The sequence below is a fragment of the Leptopilina heterotoma genome, unplaced genomic scaffold (assembly GCF_015476425.1).
Source record: "Leptopilina heterotoma isolate Lh14 unplaced genomic scaffold, ASM1547642v1 Lhet_68, whole genome shotgun sequence".
NCBI lineage: Eukaryota > Metazoa > Arthropoda > Insecta > Hymenoptera > Figitidae > Leptopilina > Leptopilina heterotoma.
Window position 1 is genome coordinate 5192373 of NW_025111157.1, and position 23110 is coordinate 5215482.

General features: G+C 23.8%; 2 protein-coding genes across 11 annotated transcripts in view; one reads left to right on the forward strand and one right to left on the reverse strand.

The window, feature by feature from the left end:
- The window catches only part of LOC122510230 (cytosolic carboxypeptidase 1-like), a 66662-nt gene that overhangs the window by 18418 nt on the left and 25134 nt on the right, over positions 1-23110 (forward strand). For all 5 annotated transcript variants that reach the window (XM_043624712.1, XM_043624713.1, XM_043624714.1 and 2 more), the window contains 3 exons: positions 134-737; positions 871-1383; positions 2245-2423. In XM_043624712.1, coding sequence (XP_043480647.1) covers positions 134-737; positions 871-1383; positions 2245-2423 — 1296 coding nt within the window. The remainder of the gene's footprint in view (positions 1-133; positions 738-870; positions 1384-2244; positions 2424-23110) is intronic.
- LOC122510232 (C-type lectin 37Da) lies at positions 4130-21131 on the reverse strand. Of its 6 annotated transcripts, none has more exons than XM_043624716.1 (4): positions 20924-21131; positions 10956-11370; positions 10461-10616; positions 4130-5812 (listed from the first exon to the last, which is right to left on the reverse strand). In XM_043624716.1, the coding sequence occupies exons 1-4, from the start codon at positions 20967-20969 to the stop codon at positions 5164-5166; spliced, it is 1266 nt and encodes a 421-aa protein (XP_043480651.1). In that variant the 5' UTR covers positions 20970-21131; the 3' UTR covers positions 4130-5163. The 6 variants fall into 6 exon arrangements, with proteins under 6 accessions (XP_043480651.1, XP_043480652.1, XP_043480654.1 ...); XM_043624717.1 differs by having other exon boundaries at positions 11013-11370; positions 20924-21130; XM_043624721.1 differs by having other exon boundaries at positions 5680-5812; positions 10454-10616.

A 23110-nucleotide genomic window follows, 5' to 3' on the forward strand; every position in this document is an offset into this window, starting at 1 on the left:
ATTACTTCAATTATTTTTATTAACTTTGTCTCAATTAAATTATTCCCAGTAGTCATTTTCTTTTGAATTATAAATAATTTCCAGTTTTTAATTAATATCTTAGTAAATGAAATGATTTTTTTGCAATTTCCAGTTATAACGTTTTTTTCAAAGAATTGGGAACTTTGCAAAATCAACTGTCGATTGTCCAGAATTCGGCAAATCAAGAAATTGGTCCACATTCTCCAAAGGGAAAACAGTCGTTGAAATTGGTGAAACTGAATAAACAGAAAAATTCTGTTGTTGCGGTGAAAACGGACAAAATGTTGAATACAAATTCCTCGTTTGTCGTTAATGAACTGAAGTCTTTAGAATCTGTTGCGGGGAATGCAACCGATCAATATGCATATTGTGCAATTGCCAGTAAAGTGAAGAGTATTATAAAATTCGTCAAAGTTGCCTATCCGGATCTTCTCGGTGGCGATGGTCTCGGAAAATTGGAACCACTCAATAGCAAAGACAGAAGAATCTGTAGATCTAAACTTCTTACTTCCGTGGATCGTGGTCTTCATCCGGGAAATATTCTTCATGAAACAGTTTACGATCTCGATGCACTAGCCGCCAGTCATTCCAATCAATCGTTAGATAAACTCCTTTCAAATTGGGATGAACTTCGAGTTAGCAAACGTCACAATGACATCAAACATTTGCTGTTCGAATCGAGATTCGAGAGTGGAAATCTTAGGAAAGCGATTCAGGTGGGAAAAATTGTTTTTCTTTTCTATTTTTGAATTCATTTATTTACTTATTTATTTATTTATTTAAGGGAATATTTGCTAGTTCATTAAGTAAAGAACGCATTTATTAATTAATTATTTTGAAAAATTGCAGATCGGTCCAAAGGAGTACGATTTAATTTTAACTCCGGATGTAAACAGTGGATCGAGGCATCAATGGTTTTATTTCGAGGTTTCCAATATGGAGGGAAATACGCTTTATACGTTCAATATAATTAATTGTGAGAAGGCTAATTCGCAATTTAATTTTGGAATGAAACCGATTCTCTTTAGTGTGATTGAGGCGCAACGAGGAAGAGTCGGATGGATTCGAACTGGACTTGATATTTGTTATTATAGAAATTGTTATCAGAGGCAAGGAAAGGGGAAAAATTATTTAACGACTTCATTCACTGTTAATTTTCCCCACGCCAATGATGTCTGCTATTTGGCTTATCATTTCCCCTATACGTATAGTCAATTGATGAGCAACATTTGGAAATGGACGAGAACAATAGCGCCTAGCAAAATTTATTTTCGAGTTGAAAATCTTTGTGATAGCCTCAATGGCAATGAGAATCCTCTGCTAACCATAACTGCACCGAATTCCACCAGTAGTCCCATTCAGGTAAAAATTCTTATCTTTTCTTTCGTTGAAAATTTAGAAAAAAAAAAATTGGAATTTAAAATCTAATTTTAAACAGGTTTTAGTTTAAAGTAATAGATCTTTTAAACTTGTTTTTTAATTTAAAAGATTGAAAATCTTTTGTTTTTAAAATCAGAAAAAAAGATAGCCGTGATTTTTAATTGAAAATGAACTAAATCTTAGCTTGAAGGAATTAGATTTTTATTTTTGATTAGTAATTAAATTCGTGAGACTTGATTTAAATAGTTAAATTTGCATGTGAATTTTTAAAAATATTTTTTAAACATTAAAAATATTTACTTAAACTTAAGAATATTGCAATAATTTATATTAGTTTCATCAGGAGAATTTTTTCAAAAATTCCTAAGATCAAATTGTTTTAGGAAGTACAGGAACTTTTATTAAAAATAATTTAATAAATCTCTGTTTCGATTTATCAAAAAAATTTAAATGATTCGAAAATCAATCAATTTGAATTTAAATTAGTTGAAAAATTAATAAATTCTTAAAATTTAATAAAATTTAATTTCTTTTTTAATTCTAATCAATTTGCATTAAAATTTTATGTTTAAATTTATAAAAAATAGTAAATGATCTACTTTTCAATTTATTTTTATTTTAATCGAACGCATTAGAAAATTGAGTAGAGATTTGAAAATTAACAAATAATGAAATCCAAATTTTAATTGAAATTCAAAATTGCAATAAACATTTTTTTAAATTTTAATTCATAAAAAATGGCTAATGATCTAAATTTCAATTTATTCTAATTTTAATCAAAAAATCGAGCAGAGGTTTAAAAGTTAACTGAATTACGTAATTATTTGTGAAATTAATTTTTAGGATCGGAAAATAATTTTTCTGACATCGAGAGTTCATCCTGGTGAAAGTAATGCATCGTGGGTGATGAAGGGAACATTAGAGGCTCTTTTGGATGATTCCCAATATGCCAATGATCTCAGGGAGAATTATGTGTTCAAAATTGTGCCAATGCTCAACATTGAAGGTGTAATCAACGGTTGGTGAGTAAATTTTTTGCATTGCGTCAATTTTACTCGTTTAGAATTATTTTTCTGGGTTGCCAAAGGTCAGGGAAGTCAGGGAAATTTTTTCATTAATTTTAATAACATTTCCTTACAAAAAGAAGTGAATTTTATTAATAGCGGTATGGAAAAATAGAAAATTTAAAAAATTCATATGAAAATGCAGTTTTTAGGAGTTCAGTAATCATTGCCAAAAAAATATTGAAATGATTTAATTTTTTTTGAATTTCTTTTTGTTTGTCTTGTAAACTTTGAAGTCACCACGAATTTAGGTACAAAACGTTGAATTTTTCCTCAAATTTTTCCCATTTCTGACAATAGTTAAACTTTTTAGAAAATGAAATTGAAATTATTTGAAAATAATTTAATTCTCGAAGAATTTTCAGAAAATTAATTACTTATAAATTACTTAATGGTAAATTTTACTTAAAAATTAAAAAATTAATTGAATTTCAGTAGAGTTGCGTCTACAATTATCATTAATTGAATTTCAAAAGATTTGAAATTAAAATTTTAGAAAATTTCAATTTTAGTCAATCTTAATTATTGAAAAAAAAGAATTTAATACAATTTCCTCAAAAACTAACGTTTTTGAAGAAATTGTATTAATTTTTTTTAAAATTACTTGAATTTTTGAATATTTAATTAAAAGATCTTCGAATAATCGAAATTTCCTAAAATTAAAGTATAAAAAGTGGATTTTAGATTTTAGATTTTTCGCAAAGAATTTTATCAAAAAATTGAAGAATAATAAAATTTCTTCGAAGAGTTTTATTATTTAGGAAAATAATAATTGAATTATCGCGAAGAATTTTGTTAAAATTTTTGAAAATAATTAAATTCTTTCAAAGAACTATTTATAAATATAATAATTAAATTGTTTCAAAGGATTTATTATAATTTTATAAAATAATTGCATTTTTTCGAAAAATAATCAAAATTAAGTTAAATTAAATTGAAATTGTATTAAAAAACATTGATTTTTCGAAAAGAATTTTATTATTTATAAATATAATTGAATTTTTTCGCAGAATTTATTAAAATTTTAGAAAATAATTGAATTCTATTGAAATTTTTTATAACAAATTTATTAAGAAAAAAATTTAATTCTTTCTTGAAATTTTTTTGAAAATAATTGTATTTTTGCAAGGATTGATTTAAATTGATTGATTTAAAGTTAAACTGATTTTTTCTAGAATAATTCCTAGATAATATTTTTTAAGAATTTATAGTAATAATTCTCAAAAATTATTAAATTTCAAAAGGTTTGAATTGTGAAATTTTTATGAAAATCGTAATTCCTGTGAAAAAATAAGAATTGACAATAATTTATCTAACAAGAATCTATTGATGTTTCCGAATAATTTACAATTGAAAATATTCATAAATAAGTATTAAAAACAGTTTTTTTTATATCTAAAAATTTTTGAGAGTGAATCAGAATATTATTTAGGACCAGGAAAAAAAATGAAAATTCTGTCTGGAAATCAGGGAAAAACAAAAATAAATTTTTGTGGCAACCCTGTTTTTAGTAATTTAATTATTTTTTCTAATTATTAAATTACCATAATTAGTATATTTTTCGAAAATGTTTATTTCCAAAGGAAGATACGGAAATGTTTAAATTTCCAAAGGAAGTTATGAAAACGAAAATTGAAATTCCAGTTTGGATGATAAAATACCCATTAAAAATGTATCTATTCCTTTATTAATGACCAATCATACAAGTTATTCATTCATATCCGTAGGAGTTGAAATCTATCATCTTCTATATTAAAAAAAATACTTAATAGTTAAAAAAAAACCTCTTTTTGAGACAAAACTAAAATTTAAAATTAAAACGTTATCGTTTTTTTTTTCACAAAGAGTCTATAATCTCGTTTCACATATCGCGATAAAGTATATTTCATTTTTTTCTACTTGTCCAAAATACAATGTATTGTATTATCAATCATCAGTACATTTTTAATAAAAATGTGTGGCGCGGACGGACTCCCGATGCCGCACATTATTTGATTTCGAATTCATATCTTAATTATTATGTTTAATACTTGGAAACACTTTCATAGAAACTAATGCCTATAATCCCATCGTCGTACACTTTTTTTAAATTATAAATGAAACGAGCCAAATTACTTAACGTATGTCCGCCGGCGCCACCAAAAAACTCTTGTGAATTTTCGAGTTTCTTTTTAATTACAAAATTGTCATCAATTTTGGAAAGAAAAAACGCTAGGATAGAGACAAGAGATGAATTGACTAATGGGAAATTAGTGATAAATCAATTTTTTGCTCATAATCAGAAATGTGATTAATCTCTAGCGTTGTTTTTCAAAGCCGATCTCGCTCTCCAAGATACTTTTTTTAGGCACCACTAACGTCTCTTGAAAATTGTGTGGGAAATGATTGATGTGTGGATATGGATTGACGATGATCACGAGCCTGTTTGCGATGGTTAGGTTACGTTATTGTATTAGGGAACAAAAAGACTAGACATTAGTGGCACCATGAAGCAAAATCGCTTGAGCAATTCATTATAATTTTCTTCTTCAAGTTTTTTTCCAAAAAAAATAATCTTTTGAAGATGTTTTTTCAGAAATGCTGTCACTATTGCTTGGACGCGAGACAACAAAATGATTATGATGATGCTGTTGTTGTTGTTCATGATGATGTTGAGATGATGATGATGATGATGAAATGACGATGATAAATTAGATAATTACTTGGACGGAGGATCTAATACTTTGCCGTTATTGCGCACTTTGATGCTGTACCTATAGGCCGGTTCCGCATCCGGGAGGATGGTACTGGAGTCTTCTTCATGATCCTTAATTGGCGTTACCAATTCACTCTGATCTGATTGAATTGCCTGATCGGATTGATAGTCGAGCATTGAATTGTAGGGACCGACTGTGTGCGGGTCCAAGAGGGCATTGTTTGGCAATTCAGTTTCAGCGCCAGTTTCATATTCCGTGGGTTCCTCGCGATGTTCGGCGTTTAAGATTGGTGATGATCGGGATAGTGAGCGCACCTCGTGGGTCTCGAGTCCATCGAAGGCGGTGTCCTTTTGGACTTGCGATGGTGCGTTGGAGAAGAGGCTGGTTATGTCGGGAATGTGATCGTTTCGGGTGCTCTTCTCGAGGATCATTGGATTGGTGTTGCCACGGATTTCATTGGTGGTGTGATGGCGAGCGACTGCTGGCAGAGCGGAGGTAATTCTGTTGATTGGATCCTCGTGTGAACGTTTGGGCGATGGTGTGGCCGAAGAAGAGGCTCGTTGCTCATCGTCGTGATTTTGTTTTGTGTGATCATCCTCCTGGTGGGTCACGGTTGGCGCGGCGGTGCTTGCGATGTAGGGCTTTCGATTTCTATAAGCAGAATTAGGGAAAAAAACGCTTCTAAAAAAGAGTGATCGAGAAGGGGAGTTGAGAGCGTCGATCGAGTCAATCTGAGAACTTTTTATTTTATGTTTGAATTTTTTTTTTATCTTTATCCGAAAAGTATTTTTTAATAAAGTTTATAATAACAAAAGACATTCGTACAAAATGTTATCTTATTCTATTTTGATTCTCTAAAGTTTCGAATTGAAATAGAATAAAATAAAAATATTCTCCAACGTTTCAAATTAAAATATTCTTCAACGTTTCGAATTAAAACAGAATAAAAATAAAATATTCTCTAAAGTTTCGAATTAAAATAAAATAAAGTAAAAATATATTCTCTAACGTTTCGAATTAAAATAGAATAAAATAAAAATATTTTCCAACGTTTCAAATTAAAATATTCTTCAACGTTTCGAATTAAAACAGAATAAAAAAAAATAGTGTCCAACTTTCTCGAATTGAAATAAAATAAAAATATTCTCCAACGTTTCAAATTAAAATATTCTCTAAAGTTTCGAATTGAAATAGAATAAAATAAAAATATTGTTCAACGTTTCGAATTGAAATAGAATAAAAAAAATATCCAACGTTTCGAATTCAAATAGAATAAAATAAAATATTGTCCGAATGTTTTTGTTATTATCAACTTTATTTATTCAAAATTTAAAAATTAATTTTTTCTAATTTACCTTGTTTTTAATTATCTTTACAGAAAAAAATTTTTTCCGAATAATATTGTATTAAAAATTTTAAAATCAAGAAAAGTAACTTTTTTCAATGGTTTTTTTTTCTTTGCTTCTTCTTCGCTCTTTGCTTGACATGATCGATGATCTCGAAGGAATTTTTTGTCAGTGTCTATGTGTTAGTTTTGTTATTTTAATAATCGTAAAAATTCTACTCGAAAAACCTACTACAAATTCTCACCAATTCGGAGAGAAATTTGAATTCATGTCGCATCCATGTTGTTTGCCTCAATGATTAGAGTATAAATTTTTCTCTATACGTAGGCCTCAAAGTTATTTTTAAAAAATGTGACTTTTTCGATTTTTTGTATAAAAATTTATTAGTTTTCCAAATTGTTGAAAAAATTCTTTTGAGAAATTCTATTATTAATGCTTCAAATTTCTCTCTCCATTGACTTTAAAATGAGATGTTTAGTTTCGAAGATGTGGAAAATTTTGAGATTATGATGAAATAATGAAATTCTTATTTTTGATCTAGATATTGTAATGATGTTTAGTGTCGGTCGAATGTCAAGTAGTCAATTATTTCGAGAGAAGTCGTAGTGTCGTTTGTTTCATTCGTTCTTTGTCATGTGAGTTAACTCTATTTTTCATGTTCGTAAAAATTTCAATCAAATTTTAATTTAAATAAAAAATGTGTTTTGAATTTTTAATTTAAGTTTCAAATTTGTTTCTAAATTTCAATTTAAGTTAAAAATTTGTTTTCGAATTTTAATTTAAATTAAAAGTTTGTTTCGAATTTGAAATTAAATTAAAAATTTGTTTTCGAATTTTAAATTAAATTAAAAATTTATTTTCGAATTTTAATTTGAATTGAAAAATTTGTTTTAGAATTTGAATTTGAATTGAAAAATTTGTTTTCAAATTTTAATTTTAATTGAAAAATTTGTTTATGGATTTTAATTTTAAATTGAAAAGCTGAGTCTCCAAATTTTGAAATCGTGAAACTTATTTTTAATCGAAATGTAAAATAATTTAGTTGGTCGAATTCTTCGTGTGGTGTTAAATTAAAATCAGTAATTAACTACAGTTATTATCTAAATCAAACCTTTGTTATCTACTTTTTGTTAAGTTACTTCTATTCTCCATCTGCTCTTAAATAAGAAGCTGAAAAATACCTCCGTTAGCAAATATCCATAAAGAACAAAAAAAAAGAGAACAGCATATCGGATTTTGTCAAAATTCTTCTGTTATTCTTTCTTTGAATCCACGTTATCCGCAATGTTATGTTACCAATTATTTATTAAATTAAATCAGTAAGCTAATTATAATTAAATTTACAAATTCAAATTAGTAAATTAATTATAATCGAATTTATATATTGAATTTGATTTTTAATTTAATTAACTAATTATAATTGTAATTTACTAATTTAAATTCGTAAGATAATTATAATTTACTAATTTAAATTCATAAGCAAGGTTGCCATAGGTCAAGGAATTCAGGGAAAAATCAGGGATTTTTAGTAAAAGTACTGGAAGAAATTAAATTTTTTAAATTCATAAGAAAACTCTGAATTTTGATGTTTTTTTGTATAAACTATGAAATTACTACGAATTCTAATACAAAACCTTCAATTTTTTCTATTTCTCACAATAATAATTTCTTTTAAAATAACATAATTCATAAAGAGAAGCTATCAAAAAATTATTACTTAGAAATTATTTAATGAATAATTTTATTTAAATATATCTAAATTAATTGAATTTTACAACAATTGCGTTTACAATTTTCATAAATAGATCAACTTCAAAAGGTTTTAATTTTAAATTTTACAAAATTTCTATTTTTGAATGAATTTAATTAGAAATTATAATCAAGTTAGATTTTTCAAAAATTTTAATAATTCAAATTCTGAAATTAATTACATTTTTTAATATATATTTAATTAATTATTAAAAATAATAGATTTATAGAAGAATTTTAATTAAAACTACTAAAAAAAATTTAATTTTGGAAAAGTTACAAACGATTAGATAAATTCAATTATTTTCAAAAGTAATAAAATTCTTCGCAGAAATTCAATATTATGTTCCAAATTTTTTTAAATATCTCGTCAAAATTTCAAGTATTTTTATAAATAATAAAAATTTCACAGTAATTCAATTATATTTACAATTTTTTATAAATTCTTCTCAATAATTCAATTATTTAAAAAAAAAATTTTTTTACATGGATTCAATTATTTTTATAAATAATAAAATTCATAGCACGAATTTAATTATTTTTGATACAATTTTAATTAAATTCCTCGAAAATAGTAATTATTCTTAAAAATTTTATTAAAATTCGTTAGAAGAATTCAATTACTTAAAAATTTGTTGATAAAATTCTTTATGAGGATTCAATTTTAACAAACATTTAATTATTCAATAAATTATTTTCTTTTGAATTTAAATAATTGAATTTTCGTAGAAGTTTCTAATAAATGTTAATTTAAAAAATAATTTCTAAATAATCGATTTATTATTTATGAAAATAATTGAATTTCAGCAAAGAATTTTATTATTTGTAAAATTTAATTGAATTCTTGCAAACATTGTTTGAAAATAATAATAATTAATAATAATAATAATAATAATTTTTTGAGGAATTTACTTTAAATTGTATTAAAAATGATTGAAATCCTGTGAAGAATTTTATTATTATCAGGAAAATAATTGAATTCTTGCAACGAATTTTTATTACATTTTTTTTTAATAATTGAAATCCTGTGAAGAATATTATTATTTATTATAAAAATAATTGAATTCTTGCAACGAATTTTATTACATTTCTTTTAAATAATTGAAATCCTGTGACAAATTTTATTATTTATGAAAATAATTGAATTCGTGCAACGAATTTTATTACATTTTTTTAAAATAACTGAATACTTTTTAGAAATTTTATTACATTTGTTTTTAAATAATTGAATTCTTTTCAGAAATTTTATTAAAATAGTAGATTTAGAAAATATTTGAATTTCAGCGAAGAATTTCATTATTTGTGAAATTTAATTGAATTCTTGCAAAAAATGTTTGAAGAATCATTTTTCGAGGAATTTATTTAAAATTTGTATTAAAAATAATTCAAATTCTGGGAAAAATTTTATTATTTATGATAATAATTGGATTTTTACATCGAATTTTATTATACATTTTTTTAAATAATTAAATTGATGTGAAAAATTATATTACTTATAAAAATAATTGAATTCTTGCGAGAATTTTATTTAAATTTTTGTAAATATAATTTTTTTTTTTTTTGAAAAATTTTATGACAATTTAAATTATTATAAGACATGAAGATATCGAGCACTCCGAGTCTTTCGATTTCTTCATGTTTTGCAATAAAATTTTGATAAGTTGTTAATTTCAATAGGTTTGAATTAAAAATTTTTTTAAATCTTAATTCCTATGGAAAAATAATAATGATAAAATATTTATTTTTAATAAAACTATTGATGTTTTTGAATAATTTTACAATTAACGAAATTTGTAAATAAATGTAATAGAATTTTTGAGTATCTAATAATTTTGAGAGTGAATCAGAATTTTTTTAGGGTCAGGGAAAAAGTAAAAATCAGTCAGGAAAAAGTCTGGAAATCAGGGAAAAGTCAAGAAAAACAAAATTAAATATTTGTGGCAATCTTGATAAGTTTATTACAATTTACTGATTTAAATTAGTAAATTAGTAAATTAATTATAATTGAATTTACTAATTTCGTTTACTTTTCGTTCGTTTTTGATTTTTTTTTCGTTTTTTGGTAAATTGCAAATTTCGCGAAGATGAAGAAAACAAAATCAGAAATGCAATATTCTCTGTCGACAATTATATTCTAATAATCAAAGACTACTATTTTTTTCCCCCGTTTTGTGTGTATTGTAATTAATTATCTCACCTCTTACCCCTGTGTCGCCGATACTGGAATACTGCCATAATTGTAGTAGTAGCATCGCGTCTGTTCGCAGATAAAATCTTTGACCATTGAGCAGTCTTGTGCCATCCATTCTAAATTTGGTTTTGTCATGGCAACACAGCTATCTGAACTTCCAGCGTTACCACTGAAATTTAAAAAAAGAAATAATATTTCATTTGTCTCTCACACACAGAGTATAAGCATTGGACTATAGACGCATCTTTATAAGTCATTAGCAAAACTGCTGTCACGGTGTCACGTACGATCACCACATACACTTCCGGATGAGTTGGCACGTTCGAATGCTGAAGGTCCTGTTGCGATTGTACGTGACAGGGAGTTTGTGGAATTTTTAATTCTCAACTACCAATTTCTTTTCGATTATTTCTATTCTAATAAATTTTCAATTTCTTGAATTAATTTGTTTGTTTCTTGTTTTAGATTTTGATTTCTTCTTTAGAATAAATGGGAAAAAAATATGTACCTGTTCTTATGTGTTGAGTGTAGTGGAGAAGTAAATGAATTTTCTTTTGTTATATACCTCTCACGAGCTACCCTTTGTGGTTCGGTGCCAGGTGGAACTTCAATTGGTATGCTTCCGGATTGTTCGTTAATGTAGCTGAAGCTTGCGTTGAATGGAATACCAGTGCTCATCCACAAGAACATATTTGTTCCTATTTTATTGCCAGATGTCCAAAAATCGTAATTTGTATAGCCGGCATTCTTTAGATATTCTGACATTGTATCGGCCTTTTCTTTTGTCTCAAATGACACTAATTGAAGACCCAATGATCGACAATATTGATATGCGAGGAAATAATTCAATTCTGGACTGTAGGGATTCATTCGCGAGACGAAATATTGTACGTTATCTAATTGAATTGTGGTGATTCTTTGAGCTGTAAAAAAAGTCTAAGGTTAGAATAAATTGATAGAAAAATTAGCGAAAGGAAAAAAAAATTATTTTTTTTTTGTATAGAGGGAAATAATTCTCTTCGTCTCAATTTGTCGTTACTGACTAAATTTATATTTTTTCTGTATAGAAAAAAATAATTCTCTTCGTCTCAAATTGTCATTACTGTCTAAATTTGATTTAGTGAGCAGTTCTCCAAAAATTGTAATCAGTAAAAATTTCCAATAATTCTTAATTCTAATTTTTTTAATCTAAATCCATTATTTAGTGTTTCTAAATTTTACTAAAGTTTTGGTGCGCAAAAATACTAAGAATTGGTTGGAAATTTTTACTCTATCAGAACTGCTGTTTTTCTAGAAAACCTGCGCAATTGTAATGGAATTATTTTTCAGTCAGGAAAAAATAGGAGAATTTAAAAAAAGTCGAGAAATTTTTAGAATTATTTTTAAAAATGTATTTCTTGAAGTTGAATCGAGAAAATTTTAAATTGTTAATGTTCGCATATTAATGGTACAATTTGGTTTTTTTTTTATTATTTTTTGAGAGTTTTAAACTTAAAAAATCTTTTATATAAAGTGACAAATATAAATTAAGGATTTCTAATAGCAAATTTTACTATTTCCGAAGTATTTTTCAGTAAAAATTAGTAAAAGTTATTCGGGAAATAATGATTTTGAATAGCAAATTTTTCTATTTGCAAAATTAATTTTTTTTATAAAAATGATTGAAATTTTCTTTGAATGCAGAACAATTTGCTATTAAAAATTGTTATTTTCAGAGTAAATTTTAACTTCTCCTGAAGTTAACATTTTTAATTTTTATAAGAAAATTTTCGTCGTTAATAGTACAAATAATTTTCGAAATAACAATTTTTAATAGCAAATTTCGTTACTTTTGGAGAAAATTTTACTAATTTTTACTGAAATTTTGCTTCGGATGTAGTAAAATTCAATCGCAATTTTTTTTAATCAAAGTAAAGTTAATGTAAAAAATTTTGATTTCAAATTTAGAAATTTAAATTGTTTTTTTCATTTTTCTCTCCATTACAACTTTTTTAAATCAGATTTTTTTGTTAATTTTTGTCTATTAATTATTGATATTTTTCTTTTATCTTTTTTCGAAGTCTGTAATTTTTTTAAATTAGAGAAATTTACTTCAGAAATAGTTAAATTTGCTCTGAAAATAAGAATTTTTAATAGCAAATTAACAAGTTCGAGAGAAATTTCGAATAATTTTTATACAAAAATTAACATTCAAAATAGTAAATTTTGCTAAATTATTAAAAATCCAGAGTAAATTTTTTTTTATTGAAAATTAGTGAAATATATTTTTAATTTAGTAAAATTTACTTTGGAAATAGAATAAAATTTTACAGAAATAGTACAAAATTCCAAACAGTTTGGGTTTTTATTCGTAAATATAATAAAAATTACTATAAATATTTATCACTTTGTATGAAAAAAATTTCTAAGTTTTAAAAACTCAGAGAAAATAATAAAAAAAAGATTTTTAAGTTTCAAAAAACAAAGATTTTTCCCAAGTTTGCAGAAAAAAAAAACATTTTTTTTCTTCAGGCGTAACAAAAATTTTCTAATTTACAAAAAATGACATAATTATTTTATTAATTAGAAATTACTAAAATATTGGCCAATTTGATTTTTATTATTAATTAAATTAATTATTTCCTTACATTAAAGTAATACGATAAAAATTTAGTGGAATTTTAAAAATAATTGTCTGAAAAATCTGGAAAAGTCATCGAATTTTGAAAAATTGAAACCGTAGCAACCGAATATTAAAATTAGCAGTGGAAGGCTTTTCACTAATTTAAATTTAGACAGTAGCTGATTAATATTTCTGTCTTCATGGCCATTCGCATCGTCATTCTCAATTACTTAACGGTTTGCATAAGACTTTTTAATCGTTCAGGTCAATGATCTTCGAATTGTCCCTAATTTTCAGTCTTAATTTAAAAAAATACGATTATTATAATTAAAAGTTTTATTTGATTCAAATAGAAATTTTGTTTCAAATAAAAATTTAATTTATTTCAAACAAAGTTGAATTTGATTGAATTTGAATTTGATTTAAATAGAAATTTTCTCTGTTTGGAATAAAATTTATATTTCAAACAAGTAAATAATTTAGTAGACTCTGAAAAAAAATATCCTATTATTTAAAACTGAAATTATATTTTTTTTAAATAAAATTTTTCTCCGGGTGTAGATTAAATATTTAAAGATTGATTTATTATTTTGTTCATTATACTCCGTTGTCTAGAAGTTATTTTACGATTCATTCATAATGCATTTGTGATGTGCGTATAGCGCAAGAAAAGTTAACAGGTTCACTGAACTATGTTGACAATTTAGTAGCTGTAGTAAAATTAATGGGCTTTCATACCAAGGGCTACTGACATGTTGAACAGTTACAATGAATCTTGTAAGTGAACATAAAAGTCACATTTTTGTTTCTTCGAAATTTTCATTTATGTATGTCTTCGAAAAATTGCAACCGCAGAGAGGAATAATTACTATGGAATGGAAATTAGAATATAGAATATAGAATAAGCTATAGAATATAGAATAGAAAATCCTCTAAGTGAACATAAAAGTCACATTTTTGTTTTTTCGAAATTTTCATTTATGTCTTCGAAAAATTGCAACCGCAGAGGAATAATTACTACAACCAGAAAAAAATGATCTTTAACCGAAGTATATTTTATTTGAGTTAAATAAATGTATATTTGTCTCAGAACCAACTAGACTTTTTATTTGTTTTAAATAAAAATTTTATTCGACATAAATAAAACAAATATTTGAGCTAAATAAAACTTATTTGAAACAAATAAAAAGTCTAGTTGGTTCTGAGCCAAATATACATTTTCTTTGGGTGTATGGAATAGAATATAGAATATGATTATATATATAGAATAAAAAATACAGGGTTGCCACAGGTCAGGGAAATTAGGGAATTCAGGGAAAAGTCAGGAAAAGTAAAATTGGTCAGGGAAATCAGAGAAAAGTCAGGGATTTTTATTAAAAGTACTGGAAAAAAATTTGCAAGATTCATAATTAGTTTTATTTAATTTTTTAATATACATATTTAATTAATTATTATTAACAATCATGATTAAAAATCATGAATTTTTAGAAAAATTTTAGTTAAAAACACAAAACAAAATTGAATTTTAGAGAAATTACAAATGTTTGCAGAAATTCAATTATGTTCAAAAATTTTTTTAAATTCTTGTCAAAATTTCAATTATCTTTAAAAATAATAAAATTCTTCTCCAAAATTCAATTATTTTTATAAATAATAAAAATTTCACAGGAATTCAACTATTTACAAATTTTTTTTATAAATTTCTTCGCAATAATTCAATTATTTTCATAAATAATAACATTTTTTACAGAGATTCAATTATTTTCATGAATAATAAAACTCCTCATAGAATTTCAATCATTTTTAATAAATTTTTAACCGAATTCCTCGAAAAATGTAATTATTCTTGAAAATTTTATTAAAATTCGTTGAAAAAATTCAATTATTTAAAAATTTGTTGACAAAATTCTTAACGAGAATTCAATTTTGAGAAATATTCATTTATTCAATAATTTTTTTTTACTTAAATAATTGAATTCTCTTAGAATTTACTAAAAATTTTAAAAATGAATTTCAGTTAAAATTTTTAATAATAATTGAATATTAAAATCATTATAGCATGAATTTTTAGAAATAATTGTATTTTGAAAAAATTAATTTAAATTTTTTTTTGAAATTATTTCAAGCTTTATTTTCTAAATATTGAATTGTAGAATTTCCGTGAAATCGTAATTTTGTAAAATTGAATAATTGTAAACAAATTGAATTCAAAATTTTCTAGAAACTTTTGCAAAAATTATTAAAAATAATTGATAATTGTTCATTTATTTCTTACGAGCAATTTTAATAAAATTTTTAAAAATAATTGAAATTCCTGTAAAGAATTTTATTATTTTGGAAAATATTTGAGGTCTTACAACGAATTTTTATTAATTTTTTTTTTAAATAATTGAAATCCTGTGAAGAATATTATTATTTATTATAAAAATAATTGAATTCTTGCAACGAATTTTATTACATTTTTTTAAAAATAACTGAATTCTTTTCAGAAATGTTATTAAATATGAAAATAATTAAATTCATGCAACGAATTTTATTACAATTTTTTAAATAATTAAATTCTTTTAAGAAATGTTATTAAAATAATAGATTTAGAAAATATTTGAATGTCAGCGAAGAATTTCATTATTTGTGAAATTCAATTGAATTCTTGAAAATAACTTTTATTAAAAATAATTTAACTTCTGGGAAAAATTTTATTATTTATGATAATAATTTAATTTTTACAACGAATTTTATTCCTTTTTTTAAAATAATTGAATTGATGGGAAAAATTGTATTACTTATAAAAATAAATGAATTCTTGCGAGGATTTTATTAAAATTTTTGTAAATAATATTTTTTTTTCGAAAAATGTTATGGAAATTTAAATTATAAAACATGAAGATAGACGAAGACTCGGAGTGATCAATATCTTCATGTTTTAAAATTATGTTCTTAAAAGTTATTGGAATTACAAAAGGTTTAAAATTAAATTCTTTAAAATCTTATTTCTTATGGAAAAATAGTAATTATTAAATATTTTTTTAAAATATTTAATTATATTTTATTTTATTTATTTAGTTTTGGAATAATTTTACTTTTTAAGAAATTTGTAAATAAATGTAATAGAACATTTTTTTTGAGTATCTAATAATTTTGAGAGTGAATCAGAATATTTTTTAGGATCAGGGAAAAAGTCAAAATTTTGTCTGGAAAATTAGGGAAAAGTCAGGGAAAAACAAAAATTAATTTTTTGTGGCATGCCTGAAATAGGAGACAGAATATAGAATAGAAAATCGAATAGGAAACAGAATATAGAATAGTAATTAGAATAGGAAACAGAATATAGAATAGAATATGGAATAGAAAATAGAATAGGAAACAGAATAATATAGAATAGAATATGGAATAGAAAATAGAATAGGAAACAGAATATAGAATAGAAATTAGAATAGGAAACAGAATATAGAATAGAATATAGAATAGAAAATAGAATAGGAAACAGAATATAGAATAGAATATAAAATAGGAAATAGAATTTACTACAAACTACAGAATGTCAAAGACTGAAAATCCGATTAGTCTGAAATATATATTCATGGGGATTAAAAATTTTTTAAATCGCACCTTGAGGGAATATTTGTGTAAATATCGCTCAAGGGCAAAAATATTATACAGTGAGACTTTGAATAAATTTATAATTTAAGTGCAAAGGGGTTTTAAAGATAGAAACTAGCTATCAGGACTTTCCTCGGGAATTTAACTGCCACCGCATAAATTTTAAGTGCAGCCAAGCCTATTATCTTTAGAGAAACGAGTGAGTGAGTGAGAGAGAGAGAGAAAGAGACTTTAAAGCTTTGAAAGCAAATAATTAGACGAGTGTGTGGGGTAAGATTTCCCAGGGGTGTGTTTCGTGGAGAGTATTATGCCTCGAGGGGAAAAAAATTTTTAGATCTTGAAACTGGCAGTGCAGGTGGTAAACGACCTGAAGACCTTGAGACGTCTGCCAGTGTTGGCCGCGATGCGACTTAGTGCTTTAACTATAGACTTCTCTTCAATACAGTGCTTGCCTTTTGAATCATGATCATATATGTGTGTGTTTGTGTCAAAAGATCTTTGACGAAGGTGCAGCAAACAAAAAAGAAAAAAAAAATGAGGAACAAAAAAATTTACAAACAACTCCAGTTTAAAGTTAATTAAAGAAAGACCCTTTCAAAACGATTACATTGCTAATTTTCAATCTTTTAAGTGATGCTACTTATATATAGACACCTGATTTAAATAGATACATATCTTTTTAAGGATTTAAAATTTTAATTTTAGTTCTTCATCACTAGCCTTCAATTTTCGATTGAAATTTATGGCATTAATAATAAGTACAAAAAGGTTCTTTTTTTACATTCTCATTTTTCTTCAATTTTCTTTGTTGAGATGATTAAGATGAGTTGTATGTAAATTTTAAGTTGTTTCGAATTTTTTTTTCTTTTTTTTTATAAATATTTAAAATTTATTTTTGTCCTGTACTAAAGTTCATTTACTCGTACAATTTACTTGTAAAAAGAAAAATTGTAAAGAAAAAAGAAATTGTAGAACAAAATTTTTGTTTTCGGAAAAAACGATTAATGGGACTTTTTACTACTTTCACATGGTAAATTTTATTATTTTTGTAGTAAAAATTAGAATTTTTGTCAATTTTCGCTATTTTTTGAGTAAATGTTACTATTTTTGATTAAGTAAATTTTACTATTTCCGAAAAAATATTTTTTCGGAGTATATTTATTTCTACATTCTAAGTAAATATTTATTTCTAAATAAGTATTTATTTTGGACGTATTGTACAAATTGTCAGAAGTGTACAAAAATTTGTACTATTCTTGTAGTAAAAACTGCAATATTTGTTAAGTTTTACTATTTTCGAAGTAAATTTTAGTAAATTAAATTAAATTAAAGTAAATTTTTCAGAAAACATTTATTTCTAAATACTATTTATTTTAAACGTTATAGTAAAAATTGGCAGATATATACAAAAATTTGTACTATTCTTGTAGTAAAAACTGCAATTTCTGTAAATTTTTGCTATTTTCGGAATAAATTTTACTATTTTTGAAAAATTAAATTTTTCTGAGAGTATTTATTTCTAAATAGTATTTATTTTTCAACGTATAGTACAAATTGTCAAAAATGTACAAAAATTTTATTTTTACAACTTTTATAGTAAAACTTTCAAATTCTGTAAATTTTTCCTATTTTCGGAGTAAGTTTAACTATTTTCTAAGTAAACTTTTACTACTTTTGAGTGAGTGAATTTTTCCCAGTATAATAATTTATAAAGAAATATTTATTTTGGATGTATAGTAAAAATTGTCAGAAATGTAAAGAAGTTTGACTATTTTTATAGTAAAAAACAAATTTTTTATACTTAAAGAATTTTGTATCATTTTTTCTATTTTTTCTAATTATTTAAAAAAAAAAATTAAACTATTTTCGAATAAGTAAATCTTATAGACTGTATTTATTTTTTAAAAAGTTATTTATTTGGCATTTATGGTAAAAATTATGAGAAATATACAAAAATTTCAGCAAATAGTTTACATTTTATTTTTTCAGTAGTAAAAATTGCTATAAAGTGAAATAAATTATACAAAATGAGTGAAAAAAATTTTTTTTTAATATTTTTATCATTTATTAAATTTTGGGACATTATTTAGTAATGTCCCATATTTTTCTTATAAATAAAAAAAAAATTTTAAAGTAGTTTTTACTTTCAATCTACATAAGAATTTTTATGATTCAAAATAAAATTTCTTCTGAAGTGAGTTTTTGAAAATTGAAAAACCAATTTAGAAGCAAGAAGCTATTTTTATTCTTCTACCACTGGGAAGCAAGGAAAAAAATACAGAGCAACTTTTACCACTTACGAAGTAAAATCTAAACTGTACGGAATTTTTGTGAATTTTTACTATATTTTTACAGTAAATTTTGAGACTTTAAAAGTATATTTTACTATTTTTTTTGCCAAAAATTTATTTATTCGAAAATAGTAAAATTTACTTCGAAGAAAATAGTAGAATTTGTACTTCTAAGCAAATAGTACAGAATTTACTGCATTACTATCACTAATAGAAAATTTTACTCATGAGAAAATAGTAAAATTTATTTCTAATGAAAATAATGAAATTGATTCCTGAAGAAAATTGTAGAATTTATTTCTAAATAAAAGAGTAAAATTTATTTCTAAAGAAAATAGTAAAAATTATTTCTAAAGAAAATAGTAAAATTTACTTTTTAGAGAATAGTAAAACTTATTTTTATGGTTAGTAGTAAAAATTACCTACTTATTTGAAAATAGTGAAATTTACATTTAAGAAAACAGTAAAATTTACTTCTGAGAAAAATTGTAGAATTTATTTCCAAAAAAATAGAAGAAATTTAATCCTAAGAAAATAGTACAGAATTACACAGAAGAAAATAGAATAATTTACTTCTGAGAAAATAGTAAAAATTATTTCTATAGAAAATGGTAAAAATTACTTATTTGGAAATAGTAAATTTTATTTCTACTGTAAATAGTAAAAAAAAACTTATTTAGAAATAGTAAAATTTCTTGTTAAGAAATTTTTAAAGTTTGGTTCCAAGAAAATAGTAAAATTTATTTCTAAGAAAATACTAGAATTTACTTCTAAAAAAATAGTAAAATTTACTTCTAAAAAAACATAAAATTTACTTCTAAACAAAATAGGAGAATTTCGCTTCTGAGAAATGAGTAAAATTTAATTCTTTAGAAAATAGTAAAAATTAGTTATTTGGAAATAGTAAAATTTACTTCTGAGAAAAATAATAGAATTTACTTCGAAGAATGTAATGAAATTTACTTTTAAAAAAATTGTAGAATTTTCTCCTAAGAAAATAGTAAAATTTGCTTCTAAAAAATTGCTATAATTACTTATTTCGAAATTGTAAAATTATTTCTACAGTAAATACTAAATAGTAAAAGTAACTTATTTGAAAATAGTCCAAATTTACTTCTATGAAAGTAGTGAAATTTACTTCTAAGAAAATAGTAAAATTCTTTTATAAGAAAATACCAAAATTTACTTCTAAGAAAATAGTAAAATTCTTTTGTAAGAAAATACCAAAATTTACTTCTAAGAAAATAGTAAAATTCTTTTGTAAGAAAATACAAAAATTTCCTTCTAAGAAAATAGGAAAATTTACCTCTAAGAAAATAGTAAAATTTACCTCCAAGAAAATTGTAAAATTTACTACTATGAAAGTTGTAAAATTTTTTTTAAAGAAAATAGAATTTAATTTTGACACAATAGTAAAATTTACTACAAAGAAAATATTAAAATTTACTACCAAAAAAGCAGTAAAATTTACTTTTAAAAAAATAGTAAAATTTGTTTTTGGATGAAAATAGTACAAAATTTACTTTCAAGACAACAGCGGAAGTTACTTGTAAGAAAGGAGTAAAATTTACTTCTAAGAAAATAGTAAAATTTACTTCTAAAAAAATTGTAAAAATTAATGCAAAAATGCGGAAAAAAACTGACTCGATTTTAAGTATATCATTGTAAAAGTTACTTTATTCGTTTTTTCCTCAACTCTAAAATTACGTTTAATTTTCATTTATTCTAGTTTTACTATTGTGATTATTTCTGAAACTGAAGACAAAAAGAGTAGGAGAAAATTAACAACGACACTTGCTTAGAAAAAAAATTATCTCTTAAAAAAGAAAGGGAAAAATAATTTCTTTGACAAAGAAAGCACTGTTTAGATTCAATTTTGCAATAACACTTGTGCTGATGATGAAGAGTTGAAAACATCACAATGTTCTGAATTTATAAATATAAAAGATAAAACTGGACCGAAAAAACGAACGTAGCACCAACCTGAGGCAAAGGCCGCAGCAGCAATGAGCAGCAAGACGATCTTCATAATTATTATTTTTTTTTGTTTTGATTTTTATTTGTATTTTTTTGTTTTTTTTTTTGTTTTGTATTTGTACGTAATCGAGTTAATTCGTTTCCGTTTCCGTCTCGAATTACCGGATGTTAATGTTAGGGTCGCGTTCTCGAACTGGCCTCGCGCCGCGTCGAGGGCCCCCTTAAGAGTCTTCTGCCCAGACCCTACAGAGAGGGGGATTGGTGAAGATGATTCACTGCATAGCCTAGAGGAAGATAACAAATGATAATGCCATCTTCGAAGAAAAGGGATGCACGATACTCGAAATCCACTCTTTATTCACCACCTAATCTTTTATTTTCTTCAAAGTATTTTTATTCATCATTTGTTGTTGTGTTATAAAATACAAATGTAATCCTTTAATCTTTTTTTTTTTTTATTTTTTTTTTTTTTTGAATTATATCAAAGAGATGAAAAGCCATTAAGAAGTTATATAAATGTAAATTTTTTATGCATAATTATAATTGGAATTTAAATATAATGGTTGAATGATGGAAAAATTGATTCATCCTCGGATTCTTGTTGTATTCCCGAAGGATATTCTTTAGGTGCGTGATGTATGGGTCTTATAGAATTTCTTAAACGGAGCAAGAAATTCGAATTTTTTATTAAATATATGGTTTAATTCACCAGATTGAATTTTTTTAACCTCTTGGGAAAAAAAATCTTTAATTGGAACAGCGATATGTTTCTTTAGATTCGGAAAAAAATTTTTGGTTAATTTAAAAAAAATCAGTTTCTTTGACTCTTTTTGTTTGATTCGAAATAAATTTTTCTTTCAATCAAAAAGGTGTTTTTTCATTAAAAAAAATTTTTTTTTTATTTAAACAAAAAATTTTCTTTAAATCAAAGAAATTTGTTCTTTAAATCAAAGAGAGCTTATCATTTATATATAGCGTCAAAGAAATGATTCTTTAATTTAAAAAGGAAAATTATCTTTGAAACAAATAAAGTGTTTTGAATAAAATACAATTTTTTAATGAAATAAAATTTCTTTGATAGAAATAAATTTTCCTTGAATCAGAGAAATTTTATCATTGATACAGGATGAAAAAAATAATTATTTAATTTAAAAAGGAACATTTTTTTTAAATGTAGGAAAATTCATTTCAAAAAAATGAAATAAATTTTTTTTGAATCAAATAAATTTTATCATTAATATAGAATCAAAAAAAATCATTCTTTAATTTAAAAAGGAAAATTTCATTAAAAAAAAATAATTTTTTGAATATTATAAATTTTCTTTGAATAAATCAATTTTTCTTTGAATTAAATCAATTTTTCTTTGAATTAAATAAATTTTCTTTGAATTAAATAAGTTTTATCATTAATATAGGATCAAAGAAATAATTTTCTAATTTAAAAGGAAAATTTCAATGAATAAATAAATAGTTTTTTGAATAAAATAAAATTTTTTTTTTAAATAAAATTTTCTATGAATAACTGAATTAAATACATTTTTTTTGAATGAAAGAAATTGATACAGGGTCAAAGGAATAATTATATAATTCAAAAAGAGAAATTTCTTTGAAATTAGGAAAATTTCTTTGAAATCAGGAAAATTTATTTGAAACAGAAAAGTAATTTTGAATTATAAATAAATTTTATTTAATTTAAATAAATTGATTTAGAGTTAAAGAAATAATTCTTCAATTTAAAAAGAAAATAATTATTTGAAACAAGGAAAATTTCTTTAAAACAAATAAATTGTTTTTAACACAAATAAATTCCAGGTTTTTAAAACTACATTTATATTTTACAAAATTTTTAATTCAAAACCTTTTTGAAATTAAACAACTTATAAAAAAATTGTTATAAAACATAAAGAAATCGATCACTCCGAGTCTTCGACTCGGAGCTATCGATTTCTTTATGTTTTATAATAATTAAAAATTACTTTCATCATCATTTCAATTCAATTATTGTTTTCCAGAATTTTTAACTAAAATTCTTTTTTATAAAGTGTAAATTAATTATTTTAATAATTTTTGAAACATTTTTTTTAACATTTTAAAATCTTTTTGTTTACAATTAAATTTTACGAAATTTCATCGATTATTCGGAAATTCTTGAATCAAATATATATTATTATTAGAAAATAAAAACTTCAAAAT